At 37.2% G+C, this 15,181-nt stretch overlaps 1 protein-coding gene across 13 annotated transcripts in view; it reads right to left on the bottom strand.

The window, feature by feature from the left end:
* Window positions 1-15,181, bottom strand: part of FASTKD1 (FAST kinase domains 1) — a 47,969-nt gene that overhangs the window by 3,319 nt on the left and 29,469 nt on the right. For 6 of the 13 annotated variants that reach the window (XM_063644673.1, XM_055289623.2, XM_063644674.1 and 3 more), the window contains 6 exons: window positions 14,908-15,022; window positions 10,261-10,389; window positions 8,207-8,335; window positions 7,422-7,535; window positions 1,486-1,624; window positions 728-842 (listed from right to left, as the gene is read on the bottom strand). In XM_063644673.1, the coding sequence (XP_063500743.1) occupies window positions 728-842; window positions 1,486-1,624; window positions 7,422-7,535; window positions 8,207-8,335; window positions 10,261-10,389; window positions 14,908-15,022 (741 nt within the window). The remainder of the gene's footprint in view (window positions 1-727; window positions 843-1,485; window positions 1,625-7,421; window positions 7,536-8,206; window positions 8,336-10,260; window positions 10,390-14,907; window positions 15,023-15,181) is intronic. The other 7 variants (XM_063644676.1, XM_055289629.2, XM_055289627.2 and 4 more) reach the window with 3 other exon arrangements.

Raw genomic sequence — 15,181 nt, forward strand, 5'->3', positions numbered from 1 at the left:
AGGTCAGGAGATCGAGACCACCCTGGCTAGAACGGTGAAACCCCATCTCTACTAAAAATACAAAAAATTAGCCGGGCAAGGTGGCGGGCACTTGTAATCCCAGCTACGTGGGAGGCTGAGGCAGGAGAATGGCGTGAACCCCAGGGGGCGGAGCCTGCAGTAAGCCGAGATTGCACCACTGCACTCCAGCCTGGGCGACAGTGAGACTCCGTCTCAAAAAAAAAAAAAAAAAAAAAAAAAAGAATACTTTTTTCTGCTCTTTCATCCTCCTTTTCCTACAATACCAATGATGGACATTTTTTCCCCACATAGTCTTCTATATTCATACCTAGTTGTTTCCTCTGATAACTCTATCCATCTCTACAGTGCCTCTCTCCTTTGTAAGATATAGAAATCATAAGATATAGATATTCTAAAGACAATAAAATAAAGACAACTTTTATTTATTTATTTTTATGAGACAGGGTCTTGCTCTGTCACCCAGGCTGGAGTGCAGTGGGATGATCATGGCTCACTGCAGCCTCAATCTCCTAGGATCAAGCAATCCTCCCACCTCAGCCACCCAAGTAGCTATAGGCATGAGCTATTGTACCTGGCCTGTATGAGTGATACATTTTAAAAAATATATTTAAAAAGGTAATTCTGGAACTTTCACATTAAAAGGAAGCACATGTACGGCTAGCGTCTCTGGGCTTTTTAGAGGCTGAATTACATGAGTATTTCATACCTGAATTACACGATACCCCAGAATTTCCAAATGTCGTTTTTTCATAGCAGATTTTCCTTTCATGTGAGGGATATTTCTACAAAGTGCTTTTGCATCCAAAAATTCCAAAGCAATCCTACATAAGATAAAAAATATTTACTTCTAAAATCAAAATAAGAAACAATAATTACAAGCTTTTCAGAAACAAGATTGCATCTTTATAAACTAACAAAAGCCAATGAATATAAATGAGTATATCAAGTTATGTTTCTACTAAGAAATTAGTAATTGATGACAAACCTATTTACACAAAATTATTGTAAATATTTGTCTGCTTTCATCCATTTTTTTTGTCCAAAATATATTTACACATGCCTACTATATGTAAACCACTGTGAGGGGTACAAATATGAAGCAACACAGCTTATAGTCTAACAGAGAACACATGATGTATAGTAAGTTACTGTAATGCAGTATAGGAAGTGGCTAAGTGCTATGAGAAAAGTAGAGAGGTATGGGAGCGCAAAAGAAGATACTATTTTACTTCTAGTTGAGGACAATTCTTTTAGCACTTTAGTTGGGGAGATTGCTAGGCTTTGGACAGAAGAAGGGAGAACATTAAAGCAGAAAGGACAGGAAAAGGAAAGTTACAAAGGTGGAATGCATGACATATGAGGAACAGATTCCACTACCTTTAATCCTTGATCATTGACTTCAGTATAGTACACCAAATTTAACATTTAGATATTAATACAATCTAAAACTAAGAAACAAATTACCTTTCAGCTCCTGGTGGCAGCCTTGATCCAACTATTTCCATATTTGATTCCCATGGCATTTCTGGTAGTTGTCCCAATGCTATATTATGGCTTCCATATGGAAGAGGTTTTTTTCTTTTATCCAAGATACACTCAAAATCTTAAGGAAGCATAGAAACTGGTAGTATGAATTAGGTAAAGTTTTACAGATAAAAGTTTAAGATATATTTGAAATATATATGCATATATTTGTACACATACACACTCACAGAAGAATGATGAACCTGTCAAATTATCCAAGTTATTTTTATGAGATCTGGTCCAATGGCACCTCTCTTTGGAAATCAATCAATCAAAAAATCAACCAGAAGAATTACAAAACAATATTAAGTACTGGGCTACATTTAGCACTGGGCTAGGCCAAATCACATTAAAGAGTTTCAATCTCTTTAAGGCTCTTGATTACATTTGGAGAAAGCTAAACCAACTCATCTGAAAATTAATAAAGAAAAAGACTCAAGCATTTATCCTGTCTTTTCTACATGAATTGTACATAAGGGTAACTAAACAGTTGGTATGGGAAAGTCCTTTTTAGACAAATTCCAGCTAATAAATGTAGAAGGCATGATAGATGTAGAATATCGCTACTTTACCACCCCTCTGAATGATGGATTTAGGCAATGAGTGATCATTAATAACTGCTAAAATCAGCAGGTGAAAAGCTGACAGGGGAACTTTCTGTTGAATGAATCAGCTGACAACATACAAACCCACTGATGAGTCTTAATATATAAAAGACAACCAGGCCAGGCACAGTGGCTCACACCTGTAATCCCAGCATTTTGGGAGGCCGAGGCAGGCAGATTGCTTGAGCTCAGGAGTTCCAGACCAGCCTGGGCAACATGGCAAAACCCAATCTCTACAAAAAATTTAAAAAATAAGCCAGGTGTAGTGGTAGCTACTCAGGCTGAGGAGGCTGAGGTGGGTGGATCCCTTGAACCTAGGAGGTCAAGGTTGCAGTAAGCCATGCTTGTGCCACTGCACCTCAGCCTGGGCAACAGAGCCAGACTCTGTCTAAACAAAAAAAAAAAAAGAAAAAAAGAAAAAGAAAAAGACAACCATGCCTTGTGTGCCTCCTGAGAGGATGCAAAAAGAAGTACAAGCCACTTATGAAGTTTTTGGCCAAAAAGAAAAACCTAAAAAAAATCCTAAAATCTAATCAAGTCTCTAGATATCACTAATGGTTTACAGCAAACCCAGGTTTACAGTAAAAACATTAAAAACTATTAGATGACATATTAAATGTTATCACAGGGTTGCAATTAGAAAAGTTTGAAATGTGGAAAAAAAAAACTTATTCTCAAATTTTAAGTTAAAAAAAGGAGAAGTAGGAAAGGAAAAGTTGAACCAAAAACTGCAAACCAACCAAGTGGAATGTTAAGATCCCAATTTGGACAAATAAACTATAAAATAAACATAAAAGACACTTAAAACAGGAAAAGCTAAGGTATAGGGGTGCAGTGCATGAGACGTATGAGGAATAGTTTCCACTACCTTCAATCCTTCATCATTGAGTTCATTATAGTAGGCCAAATCTAACATTTCGATAAAATGTTAAATTTTATCTAAAATTTCCCATATCTCTCTACTTATGTTAAATTTCCCATAATTCTACTACCTTCAATCCTTGATCATTGAGTTCATTATAGTATGCCAAATCTAACATTTCGATAAAATGTTAAGTTTTATCTAAAATTTCCCATATCTCCCTACTTATGTTACATTTCCTGTAATTCCCATAAATGTTAAATTTTATCTAAAATTTCCCATATCTCTCTACTTATGTTACATTTCCCATAATTCTACTACCTTCAATCCTTGATCATTGAGTTCATTATAGTATGCCAAATCTAATATTTCGATAAAATTTTAAATTTTATCTAAAATTTCCCATCTCTCTACTTATGTTAAATTTCCCATAGTGCTGAACATTTCTTAAAAGATATTAAGAAATTATTATTAATGGTTATAGGATGATAAAGATGATATTGTTGTTATGTTTTTAAAGTCATTCTTATCTTTTAAATATACTTCCTGAAATGATGTCTGTGATTTGAAAAGAATCAGATGGAACTCTGGTGAAAAACTAAGGCACTGAACCATCTTTAAATTAATTATGAAACACGAAATATATAGAATTCATTAAGAGAATGAATTCTAGAGCCAGAATGCCAAGCTCAAATCCTGGCTCTGTCATTTGCCAAGTATAGTCTCCTCATCTGCAAATAATTTACATACTTCAGAGGGATATAAGTTTACTATACACATACACACACACAAGTACTTATGAAGTACTTAAAATGGTGTCTAACACATAATAAGCATTATATAAAGATAAATCTATTATTGTTGTTATATGAAATTGCAGCATTGTTTGACAGATGGACATACCAGCAAAAAAATCTTACGGATTGATTAAATCATAGCATACTCAATGAAATATGCAGTAACTAAAAAAGATGTTGTATAAGCATATCTGTTGGCATAGAAAAATATTCACAACATATAAAGTTATAAACTGCTATGATCTGAATATGTCCCCCAAAATTCGTATGTTGAAACATAATCATCAATGTGTTAATAATAACAGTGGGACCTTAGGCCAGGCGTGGTAGCTCACACCTGTTATCCTAGCACTTTAGGAGGCAGAGGCAGGAGGATTGCTTGAGCTCAGGAGTTTAAGACCAGCCTGTGCAACATGGTGAAACCCCATCTCTACAAAAAACACAAAAATTAGCCTGATGTGGTGGTGTGTGCCTGTAGACCCAGCTACTCAGGAGGCTGAGGTGGGAGAATCACTTGAGCTCTGGAGGCAGAGGTTGCAATGAACCGTGATCATGCCACTGCACTCCTGCACTGCACTCCAACCTAGGTGACAGAACAAGACCCTTTCTCAAAAAAAAAAAAAAAAAAAAAAAGAGGCAGAACCCTTAGGAGATGACTAAGTCATGAGGGCAGAGCCCTCATTAATATGATTAGTGACCCTATAAAAGAGCATCCTCTGTTGCCTTCCTGTCCCTTCTGCCATGGGAGGACACAGCATTCAAAGTACCATCTTGGAAGCAGAGGCCAGGTCCTTACTAGATACCAAACCTGTTGGTACTCGAGCTTGGACTTCCTAGCCTCCAGAACTGTGAAAAATAAATTGCTGCGTTTTTTTTCCTTTTTTTTTTGGATACAGAGTCTCACTGTCGCTCAGGTTGGAGTGCAGTGGCACGATCCCGGCTCACTGCAACCTCCGTCTCCCAGGTCCAAGCGATTCTCCTGCCTCAGCCTCTGGAGTAGCTGGGATTACAGGCGTGCGCCACCACGCCCAGCTAATTTTGTATATTTAGTAGAGACGGGGTTTCACCATGTTAGCCAGGCTGATCTCGAACTCCCGACCTCAGGTAATCCGCCCGCCTCCGTCTCCCAAAGTGCTGGGATTACAGGCGTGTGCCACTGCGCCCGGCCAAATTTCTGTTGTTTATAAATTAACCAGTCTCAGGTATTTTGTTGTAGCAGCAGAAAAGGACTAAAACACAAACATTACAGAAGAAAACCATTTTTGTCTTTTTTTTTTTTTTAAGTTAGGAAAACAGACACCAAAAGCAAACAGTGGCTATATCATGGGTAATTTTTCTTTTCTGTTATCTTCCTTTTCTAGTTTTTCTATGTTAAGCATGTCTCATGTAATTTTTTTTTAAAAGATGGGGTTATATTCATATTGTTCTGAAGAAAAAAAGAAAAATATTAAAAAGAGATGGCTTCTCACTATATTGCCCAGGCTGGTATCAAACTTCTGGGCTCAAGTGATCCTCCTACCTCTGTCTCTCAGAGTAGCTAGGATTACAGGCTTGGACTACCATGCCCAGCTTCAATGTTTGTTTTTTGTTTTGTTTTGTTTTTGTTTTAGAGACAGAGTCTTGCTCTGTCACTGAGGCTAGAGTGCAGTAGCGTGACTATAACTCACTGTAGACTCAACTCCTGGGTTCAAGAGATTCTCCCACCTCAGCCTCCTAATGGGACTACAGGAGCATGCCACCATGCCTGCTAATTATTTATTTATTTAGAGACAGGGTCTCACTATATTGCCCAGGCTGGTCTCAAACTCCTGAGCAATGGGACTAGAGGGGCATACCACCATGCCTGCTATTTATTTATTTGTTTATTTATTTATTTATTTAGAGACAGGGTCTCACTATATTGCCCAGGCTGGTCTCAAACTCCTGAGCTCAAGCTATCCTTCCACCTCAGCCTCCCAAAGTGCTGAGACTATGTGTATGAGCATGAGCCACTGTGCCCAGCCAATTTATGGATTTTTGTCACTCATACCCAACTCAATCCTGATTAATATACAATCAAAGGAAAGTTGTGTTTTGTAGCACAAGATGAGAGCATTAATGATTATCTAGTTCACCTTTCTGCCCAGTGCAAAAATCACACACATCTATGATCTGAATATTCAGCCTCTGCCTCAACATTACTTCTTCAGAAAGCAGTCAATAATTCTCCTTACACTAAGTTAAAGTCTGCTTCCTTTCATTTTTACCATTTTGTTCATCTTTGAGATAGAGATACCTAGTTCTTCTACTTAACAATCCTTCAAACATTTTAAAACCTTATGGTCCCCATAAGACTTCGATTTTTCAGGCTAAACATCCTTTTTTTTTTTTTTTAAATAAGATTTATTGGGCTGGGCACAGTGGCTCACACCTGTAATCCCAACACTTTGGGAGGCTAAGCTGAGGCAGGAGGATCGCTTCAGCCCAGGAGTTTGAGACCAGCAACATAGTGAGACCCTGTCTCTATAAAAAAATTAAAATAAAAATAAATTTATTGAGCACTTACTATGTTCCAAGGATAGCGTTAAATGCTTTAATGCAATACCTCAGTTAATCCTATCAAGTAGGCATTATTATCCCCATTTCACTGATGAAGAAGTTAACAAGGTTCAGAAGAACTTGCTCAAGGATTGAAATCCATGCAATCCTAGTCCTCTCTAGTTCTGTCTAGGACATGATTAGACAAGATCCTTCACTATCTGTCCTCCTTTGTTTCTAGACCCTACTTGTCACTGTCTCTTAAAAAGGACAACATGCAAAAAAAAAAAAAAAACTAAGGTGTCTAAAAAATAGACTACAATGGGATTACCAACTTTTTTGTTATTATTAACAATATAGTTTAAATAGTATTTGATTTTTGGCTACCATTTACACTGTTAGTTTATACCAAGTTTATAATCCTTTTAAATATCCTGTATATGCAGAGGTTTTCTAAACCTAAATTTAGAAAGTTTATGTTAATTATCTTAAAATTTTATCTTTTTCATTTAAGATCACCACTTGAATGTGGCAATATCTTTGAAAATTTTATATTGCCATCAACATAAGCTAGTCCACTAGCTTTATGTGATCCACAATTCAATCAGAATGCATTCTACAACCAGACCAGTTGAGAAACAAGATTAATCAGGTTAGCATCAAGCACAGTATCTTTGGAAATCTTCACCCAGGCTGATAAACCAACTTAGTTTTTCAGATGAACTTAAAACAATGAAATAGAAATTAAAGAGTCATTACCCTTATTTTCACACACTGAATGGAGAGGACAGAATCTTTTGAAGATCCAGAAATGTTCAGTGAATCTGAATCTGGGTTTTACTTAGAATTGGTGGAGGACTGACCTTAATTTTTGTTTTTTTTCTAAAGAATAGAAAATGCTCCTGGCTATCAACACTGGGCCACGGGAACTTGAGGATTTATTCTATTGCTCTTTCTACCTCCGTTTGAAAATTTTAATAATAATAACAACTTTAAAAAAATTCAAAAAATTTTAAAAAATTCCAACTGATAAGATGACTCTATTCAAATTAGTTTGATTTTCTGAAAGTAACTAATAACCTACCAATAACTTACCTACTGTGTGGTAATAAGGCGTCAGAACCGAGGCTTTTACACAATTGATTCCTCCTAGTACCTCTGCTAACATTTTATAAATCTGCTGTTGTGCTCCATCCATGCCACCAATACCTTTATAAAAAAATAAATAATTAGTCTACTTAATCTTTTTTTTCTTTTTTTTCCTTTGAGACGGAGTTTTCGCTCTTGTTGCCCAGGCTGGAATGCAACGGCGCAATCTCGGCTCACTGCAACCTCCGCCTCCCCAATTCAAGTGATTCTCCTGCCTCAGCCTCCCAAGTAGCTGGGATTACAGGCATGCACCACCACGCCCAGCTAATTTTGTATTTTTAGTAGAGATGGGGTTTCTCCATGTTGGTCAGGCTGGTCTCGAACTCCTGATCTCAGGTGATCTGCCCCCCCCTTTCAGCCTCCCAAAGTGCTGGGATTACAGGTGTGAGCCACCGCGCCCGGCCTTAATCAGTTTTTTAATGAAAATCATCCCAATTCTACAAACTGAAAAATAAAGATTAATATTTTCAATAAGAGCTTCAATGTAGTATCTTATATAATGACACTAAATTCATTACAAGTTCTTTGCTCTCAACTAAGAGGGTTATGTCCCAAATGTGAAGAAATTCTTATAATGTTTCACCTACAATATCTCATATAAAATATTAAACAGGTCATGGCACTCTTGGGAAGGCTCGTGTCGTGTTTAAGTATAACAAGATTAACAATGTACTACCTAATAATTTACTTTAGAATTAAACTTTGCTATCTGACTAAAAGAAAACTCAAACCTTTATTATATTGTTGACAGAAGCGGTCATGAAACCACGGAATCTGAAACTCAGGGCATTCCAAGCAGACTGATCTATTTAACTCCATAAGATGAAACTGGACTCTTGCACTTCGAGATGAAGATAAAACTGAAATTAATAAAATACCAATGAATTTTGATAGCTGAGACCTAGGAAAGACAACCCATTTTTTTCACATTTGTTTATCCCCACTATTAATAGATGCTTTTATTCTAACAGTATTTAGAACTGTTTACATTTCTAATTTACAAACGTATGCTTTATATTTTTAAATTATTACATTCAGTGACATGATTAGGACCAACTCCTGCACTGTTCTCATTAATCATGAATGTTAAAAGTACATTTAAAAAATACTCCCAGCAGGGCACAGTGGCTCACGCCTGTAATCCCAACACTTTGGGAGGCTGAGGTGGGCGGATCACCTGAGGTCAGGAGTTCAAGACCAGCCTGACCAACATGGAGAAACCCCGTCTATACTAAAAGTACAAAATTAGCTGGGCATGGTGGCGCATGCCTGTAATCCCAGCTACTCAGGAGGCCAAGGCAGGAGAATTGCTTGAATCCGGAAGGTGAGGTTTTGGGTAACCAAGATCATGCCATTGCACTCCAGCCTGGGCAACAAGAGCAAAACTCCGTCTCAAAAAAAAAAAAAAAAAAAAAAAAAAAAACTCCCAAGAATTTTCATTCACCTAATATTCCACACTTAGGATTTTATCCTAAGGAAACAATGATTCATGTGTAACAAATCATTACTTACAATGATGAGGAATTGGAAACAATCTGTGACAAATTTTATTATATCCATGTAATAGGATATTATGCAGCCAATAAAAAAAGACATCAAAAAATATTTAATAACATGGAAAATTGCTCAAAATATAGTTAGATGGAAAAAGGCAGCATACAAAAGTGAATATGTAAATAATCCAAATTTTGTTTTAAAATTCATATAGGGGCCAGGCATGGGGGCTCATGCCTGTAATCCTACTACTTTGTGAGGTTGAGGTGGGCAGATCACTTGAGGTCAGGAGTTCAACACCAACCTGGCCAACATGGTGAAACCTCGTCTCTACTGAAAATAGAAAAATTAGCTGGGCATGGTGGCACATACTTAGAATCCCCACTACTCGAGAGACTGAAGCAGGAGAATCAATCACTTGAAATGGGAAGGCGGAGGTTGCAGTGAGCTAAGATTGAGCCACTGCACTCCAGCCTGGGAAACAGAGCAAGACTCCATCTCAAAAAAAAAAAAAAAAAAAAAAGAAAAAGAAAAAGAAAGAAATGTAAAATAAAATAAAATTCATATAGGGACTGGGTACAGTGGCTCATGCCTGTAATCCCAACACTTTGGGAGGCCGAGGCAAGAGGATTGCTTGAGGCCAGGAGTTAGAGACCAGCCTGGGCAACATAGCAAAACTCTGTCTCAAAATATAAAAATAAAGAATTTAACAAATTAAAATTAAATACAGGCTGGGTGTGGGGGCTCACACCTATAATATCAGCATCTGGGAGGCCAAGGAGGGAGAATCACTTGAGCTCAAGAGTTTGAGACCAGCCTGGGCAATACAGTGAGATCCCAGCTCTTAAAAAAAAAAAAAATTAGCTGGGCATGGTGATACACATCTGTGGTCCCAGCTACTTGGAAGGCTGAGGTGGGAGGATCACTTGATCCTGGAGTCCAAGGCTTCAGTGAGCTATGTCTGCACCACTGCACTCCAGCCTGGGCAACAGAGTGACACCCTGTCTCAAAACAAAACAAAAAAACACGGATATATAAACATTCACACAGGAGAAGGAGAAAGACAGAAAAGAAATACTCCAAAACATTAAAAGTGGTAGTTTTACTTGTTAATAAGATGGGTAATTTTTTATTTTCTATTTTATTCCTGTGTTTTCCAAATTTCTACAATAAGCATGAATACTATTAGAAACGGAAAAAAGTTATTAACATTAAAATTCTTCAGTATAGGTAGACCTGAGACTTGGATATAAAGTACAACAGATAAATAAATTAAAGGATAGATACATACTTTCAAGTTGAGAATCCAATCTAGCTAAGAATTTGATGTTAAAAATTGCCTTTAGCAGATCTTCTGGAAAATATTCAAGTGTGGCCAAAGAGAAACCAAGAAACACTAATATAAAAGGATCCAATATACCTAAAAGAAAATTAAGATTTTTTTTAAGGGTATAGCTGCCTCACTTATATATACACTTATAATTTATTCAGGCAAAGCCAGGTTTTAGAAAAAAAAAAGATATACAGCCTTTACAAAACTAATCTATACTGTTACAAGACAGGATAATGGTTAAGTGGTCACCTTGGGTCAGGGCCAAGTAGGAAAAGGGTACAAGAGGAGAAGGGTACTGTGATAATACTCTGTGTCTTGATCTCAGTACTGATTCCCTAGGTGATTCAATTTGAATAAATTCACAGTATTATACTAAAGTTATACAAACATTGTTATTACACTTTAGTAAGAAGTTTTAAAAATAGCCTCGGAAAAAGAATCCAAAACAAAAGGACAGTGGTGCATGTAAAAAGAAGTGATCCCAGCGTTGATGATAATAATACAATAGTGTTCAGAATATGTTACATACCATTCTAAACACTTTAGATATATTAACTCACTTATATCTTATATCAGTAGAAACAATTATCTCCACTTTATAAATAAGCATTAGGAAGCAGAGAGGTTAAATGACTTGCCCAAAATCACAGAGTTGGCAGCGGAGAGTATGTCCAGAATGTCCAGCTCTGGAGCCTGGATTATTATACTATGCTGCTCTCTGGGAATCTCAGATCTCCAAGCAGAGTGTACACATGTTTGAAGCTGAGGTCTTGCCTAGCACCTCCTCCTTTACTTGTCACCCAGCAGCATGGCAGATGTCCCACAGTATAAGGCTTCAGCTATTTACCTGATTTGCCTCATCCAAGAGACATTTCTAATGTGGGGGAAAGGGTCACCTAAAATGCCTGATTGGCATCAATATTCTTACTAAGGACAGAAGAGACAACATTAAATCTTTCCTTTTCAATTTTTTCTGAGTTTATTTAATAAAGCAAGACCAGGTCATAAATGAAGTTAATAGTGATGATTTCCACCAGCAAAACTAATCTGTCAAAATTCGTCTTTACTCAAAACAATGAAAATTATTACTCCATTAGTTATTTAAAATTTTACTGATAAAGTTCCCTAGGAATTTTTAAAACTTTCTCTGATTAAGTTTTAAAAACTCAAAGCTGTACTTTTCAATCTTTCTTTCCTTATACTCTTCGGCAACAAAATTTTCTAATTTCTAAGACTCTATTTGGAGAACCTGGGAAGAGATGTACTTTCATTTCCTTCTGGTTGTCAACACGTGACTGAACAACCAGAAGAACACACTCTAAGTCTCAATTTAAAGTCTCATCTTTCTACATATAGTTGTGTTACTAAAAAGGGGTATAGATGTATGCCACACATGCAACACATTCATATACACATATACATATACATATCCCAGCCTCATGTTGTAGGCTGTGACACAGTAGTATCAGACATGGTTAGATGCTATCTGGCCCATAGATCCCACAAAAATGTAGCAAAGTCCATTAGCATGATGCAGACACAATTAATACATTTATACTTGTTTCACACCAGCTTCACCAGAGGTCTAAAGATCTATATAAATCACTAATGTAGAGCCTAACATGTTATGCTGGATATGGAAGCTCTCAGTATCTGTTGCTTGGCAGATAACTGGGTAATTCCTACTCTCCAGGCAGAGCAAAAAGATCTGAGGAAACCAGTCTCTGGCTGTCTCTCCAACCTTATCTCCTACCAACTCGGTCTCCCTCATCCACTCCTGCCACACTGAATCCACTGTTTCTGGAAAAAACCAAACATGCTCTCACCTGAGGGCCCTTTCCGATTCCCTTTCTTTCATCCTGGGACTCTCTTCCCTATCTATTGACATGCATCACTCTCTCAATTCATTTAATCCATGGTTAAATGACATCTGCTCAGAGAGGCAGTCCCTGAATCCCTTATCCAAAATAGCACTCCATCTCACACTTACCATGATGCTCCAGCCTACACACTTACCCTGCTCTAATGTTCTTGAAGGTACTTATCACCATCTGACCTTAGAGTCTTGTTTATTGTTTATGTCAATCTCCCCCTAACAGAAAGTAAACTCGATGATGGTAGTTTATCTGTTTTTACTCTCTCCTGTATCTCCAGTGCCTAGAAGAATACCTGACAGTAAGTACATGGAAAGTGTTCACTGAAAAGGAACAGTTACTGAGCATTTCTCCTCTAAAGCTTCTATAACATACTGACAAGTACATAGTGTGAGTCTGAGAAGAAAAGTCTCATAAAGCTCTAATCCTTCAAGGTCAAACTGTTCCAAACACAACTCAGGACCCAAAATAAAAAGGAAAAGGAAAAGGAAAAAGTAATTTCCTGTCTCTGCTCTCCTCACACATTGCTTCTGCTAAGGCTAACAGCAGGAAGGACTATTTCTTTTCTACTTTTTTCTAGTACTGAAATATTACCAAAAGACTTTTCTGGCCAGGTGTGGTGGCACATGCCTGTAATTCCAGCACTTGGGAGGCCAAGGTGGGAGGACTGCTTGAGCCCAGGAGTTTGTTATCAGCCTCGGCAACGTAGCAAGACCCCGTCTCTAAATTTAAAACATAATTTTTTTGAAGACCTTTTTAAGAGATGCAAAATAATCAGCATAAGAGCAGCAACCCTTCGAACAATTCACAAACATCTATTAAGGTTCTTAAGAAATATTTTTTTACTTTTAAAAAACAATCTGGCAAGACTCTGTCTCAAAAAAAAAAAACCAAAATCTAAATAGACAGAAACAATCAGACATTAGGTGCCTCCAGATGTGATCTAAATATAAGGTACACAGCACTACAAACAAGTTATTTTTGCTGCAAATGTTTAATCCGAACCTAACCAAGCATCTATACCTAATTTCTAGTTTACTACAAATGCAGGAGATGGAGAAGCAAGTTAAAGGAAAACAATCAGACAAATCCAGAATGTGGCTCAATTTATAATAAATGGCCAATCATTTTATAAAAATAAATATCAAGCAAAAAAGATGGAAGAAAAGACATAACTATTCAATGTTGGTTGTTTTAAAAAAAAGTTATAGCCAGGCACGGTGGCTCACGTCTGTAATCCCAGCACTTTGGGAGGCTGAGGTGGGTGGATCACCTAAAGTCAGGAGTTCGAGACCAGCCTGATCAACATGGAGAAACCCCATCTCTACTAAAAATACAAAATTAGCCAGGCGTGGTGGTGCATGCCTGTAATCCCAGCTACTTGGGAGACTGAGGCCGGAGAATTGATTGAACCTGGGAGGCGGAGGTTGCAGTGAGCTGAGATTGCGCCATTATACTCCAGCCTGGGCAACAAGAGCAAAACTCTGTCTCAAAAAAAAAAAAGTTATAAAAGATAATTTGGTGACTCTTGGGAAAATTTGATTACGGACTAGGTAGTAGATGGTACTTGTTCATTTTCTTTGGTAATGGTAATGATGCCAGTATTGTAGTTACATAGGAGAATGTCCTTATAACCTGAAGTACACAGAGCTGACAACTGGAAGGTGCATCATACGCACACGCGCTGTGCACATACACAGAGCAAATGTGGCAAATGTTAATCAATACTCAATCACGACTGTGGGTCTACAGTTCATTATACAGATGTTTGTTATATTGTTCAATTTTTCTGTATATTTGAAAACCTGGATAACAAAAAGTTAAGAAAAAAAAAAAAAACCAAGTCAATGCCAAGAAAAGAAAAAAAGGAAACAAAATTCTAGACTATAAGAGACTGAAGAGATAACAACCAAACACAATGAGTGAATACTGGGTCCAAAACAACTACTCTAAAATGTATTTTGGTAACACTTAAGGAGACTGAAACATCAACTGTGTATTAGATATTAGGGGATTATGATTAAGTTTCTTAGGTGTGGCAACAGTATTGTGGTGGTATAGAAGAATGTCATTATTCTTAGGAGATGTATGCTAAAGTAATTAGGGATGGAGGGTCACAATGGCTACAACTTTGAAATGGCTCAGAAAAAAATAAGAGTCAGAGAAACAAACGGATAAGGCAAATACTGTAAAATGTTAACATTATTGAATCTACACAGTGAGTATATATGTGTTCTTTGTTTAATTCTTTATACAAGTTTGACATTTTTCATAATTAAAATGGATACAAAGTTTTTTTAGGGCTGGGCGCAGTGGCTCACACCTGTAATCCCAACACTTTGGGAGGCCTTGGTGGATCACCTGAGGTCAGAAGTTCCAGACCACCCTGGCCAACATGGTGAAACCCTGTTCTGTACTAAAAATGCAAAAAATTAGCCAGGTGTGGTTGCACATGCTTATAGTCCAAGCTACTGGGGTGACTGAGACAGGAGAATCACTTGAACCCAGGAGACAGACGTTGCAATGAGCCAAGATTGCGCCACTACACCCCAGCCTGGGCGACAAAGCAAGACTCTATCTCAAAAACAAACAAACAAACAAAAAACCTTTTTTTAGGTAGATAATTCATGGCTATTATGGTTACCCTTTAAATGAGGGACATCTCCTAGCTCAGCAGCAACAAGTATCCTCTGACTTATTCACTCAATGTATTACCAAACAATATACCTACCTAAGTAAGAATTAAGATGTTGCACGCAAGTTCCCAAAAATTCATCCCTTTGAGGTGGATCATAGTTCAACATGCTGAATGGACGAATAATAGCAGGGATTGTAAAAGGATGGATCTGTATAAAAAGAACAAAAAATTTATAGTTTAAACTTTAAGAAAATAAGACAAAATTTTAACCTTATTATTTTTTAGGAGCAATATTTTCCTATCATCGCTACAGTTAATAAATGTATCACTCTGCTTATTAATATTTCCATCCTCCTATAATTTATTT

The sequence above is a fragment of the Symphalangus syndactylus genome, chromosome 8 (assembly GCF_028878055.3).
Source record: "Symphalangus syndactylus isolate Jambi chromosome 8, NHGRI_mSymSyn1-v2.1_pri, whole genome shotgun sequence".
Classification (NCBI taxonomy): Eukaryota; Metazoa; Chordata; class Mammalia; order Primates; family Hylobatidae; genus Symphalangus; species Symphalangus syndactylus.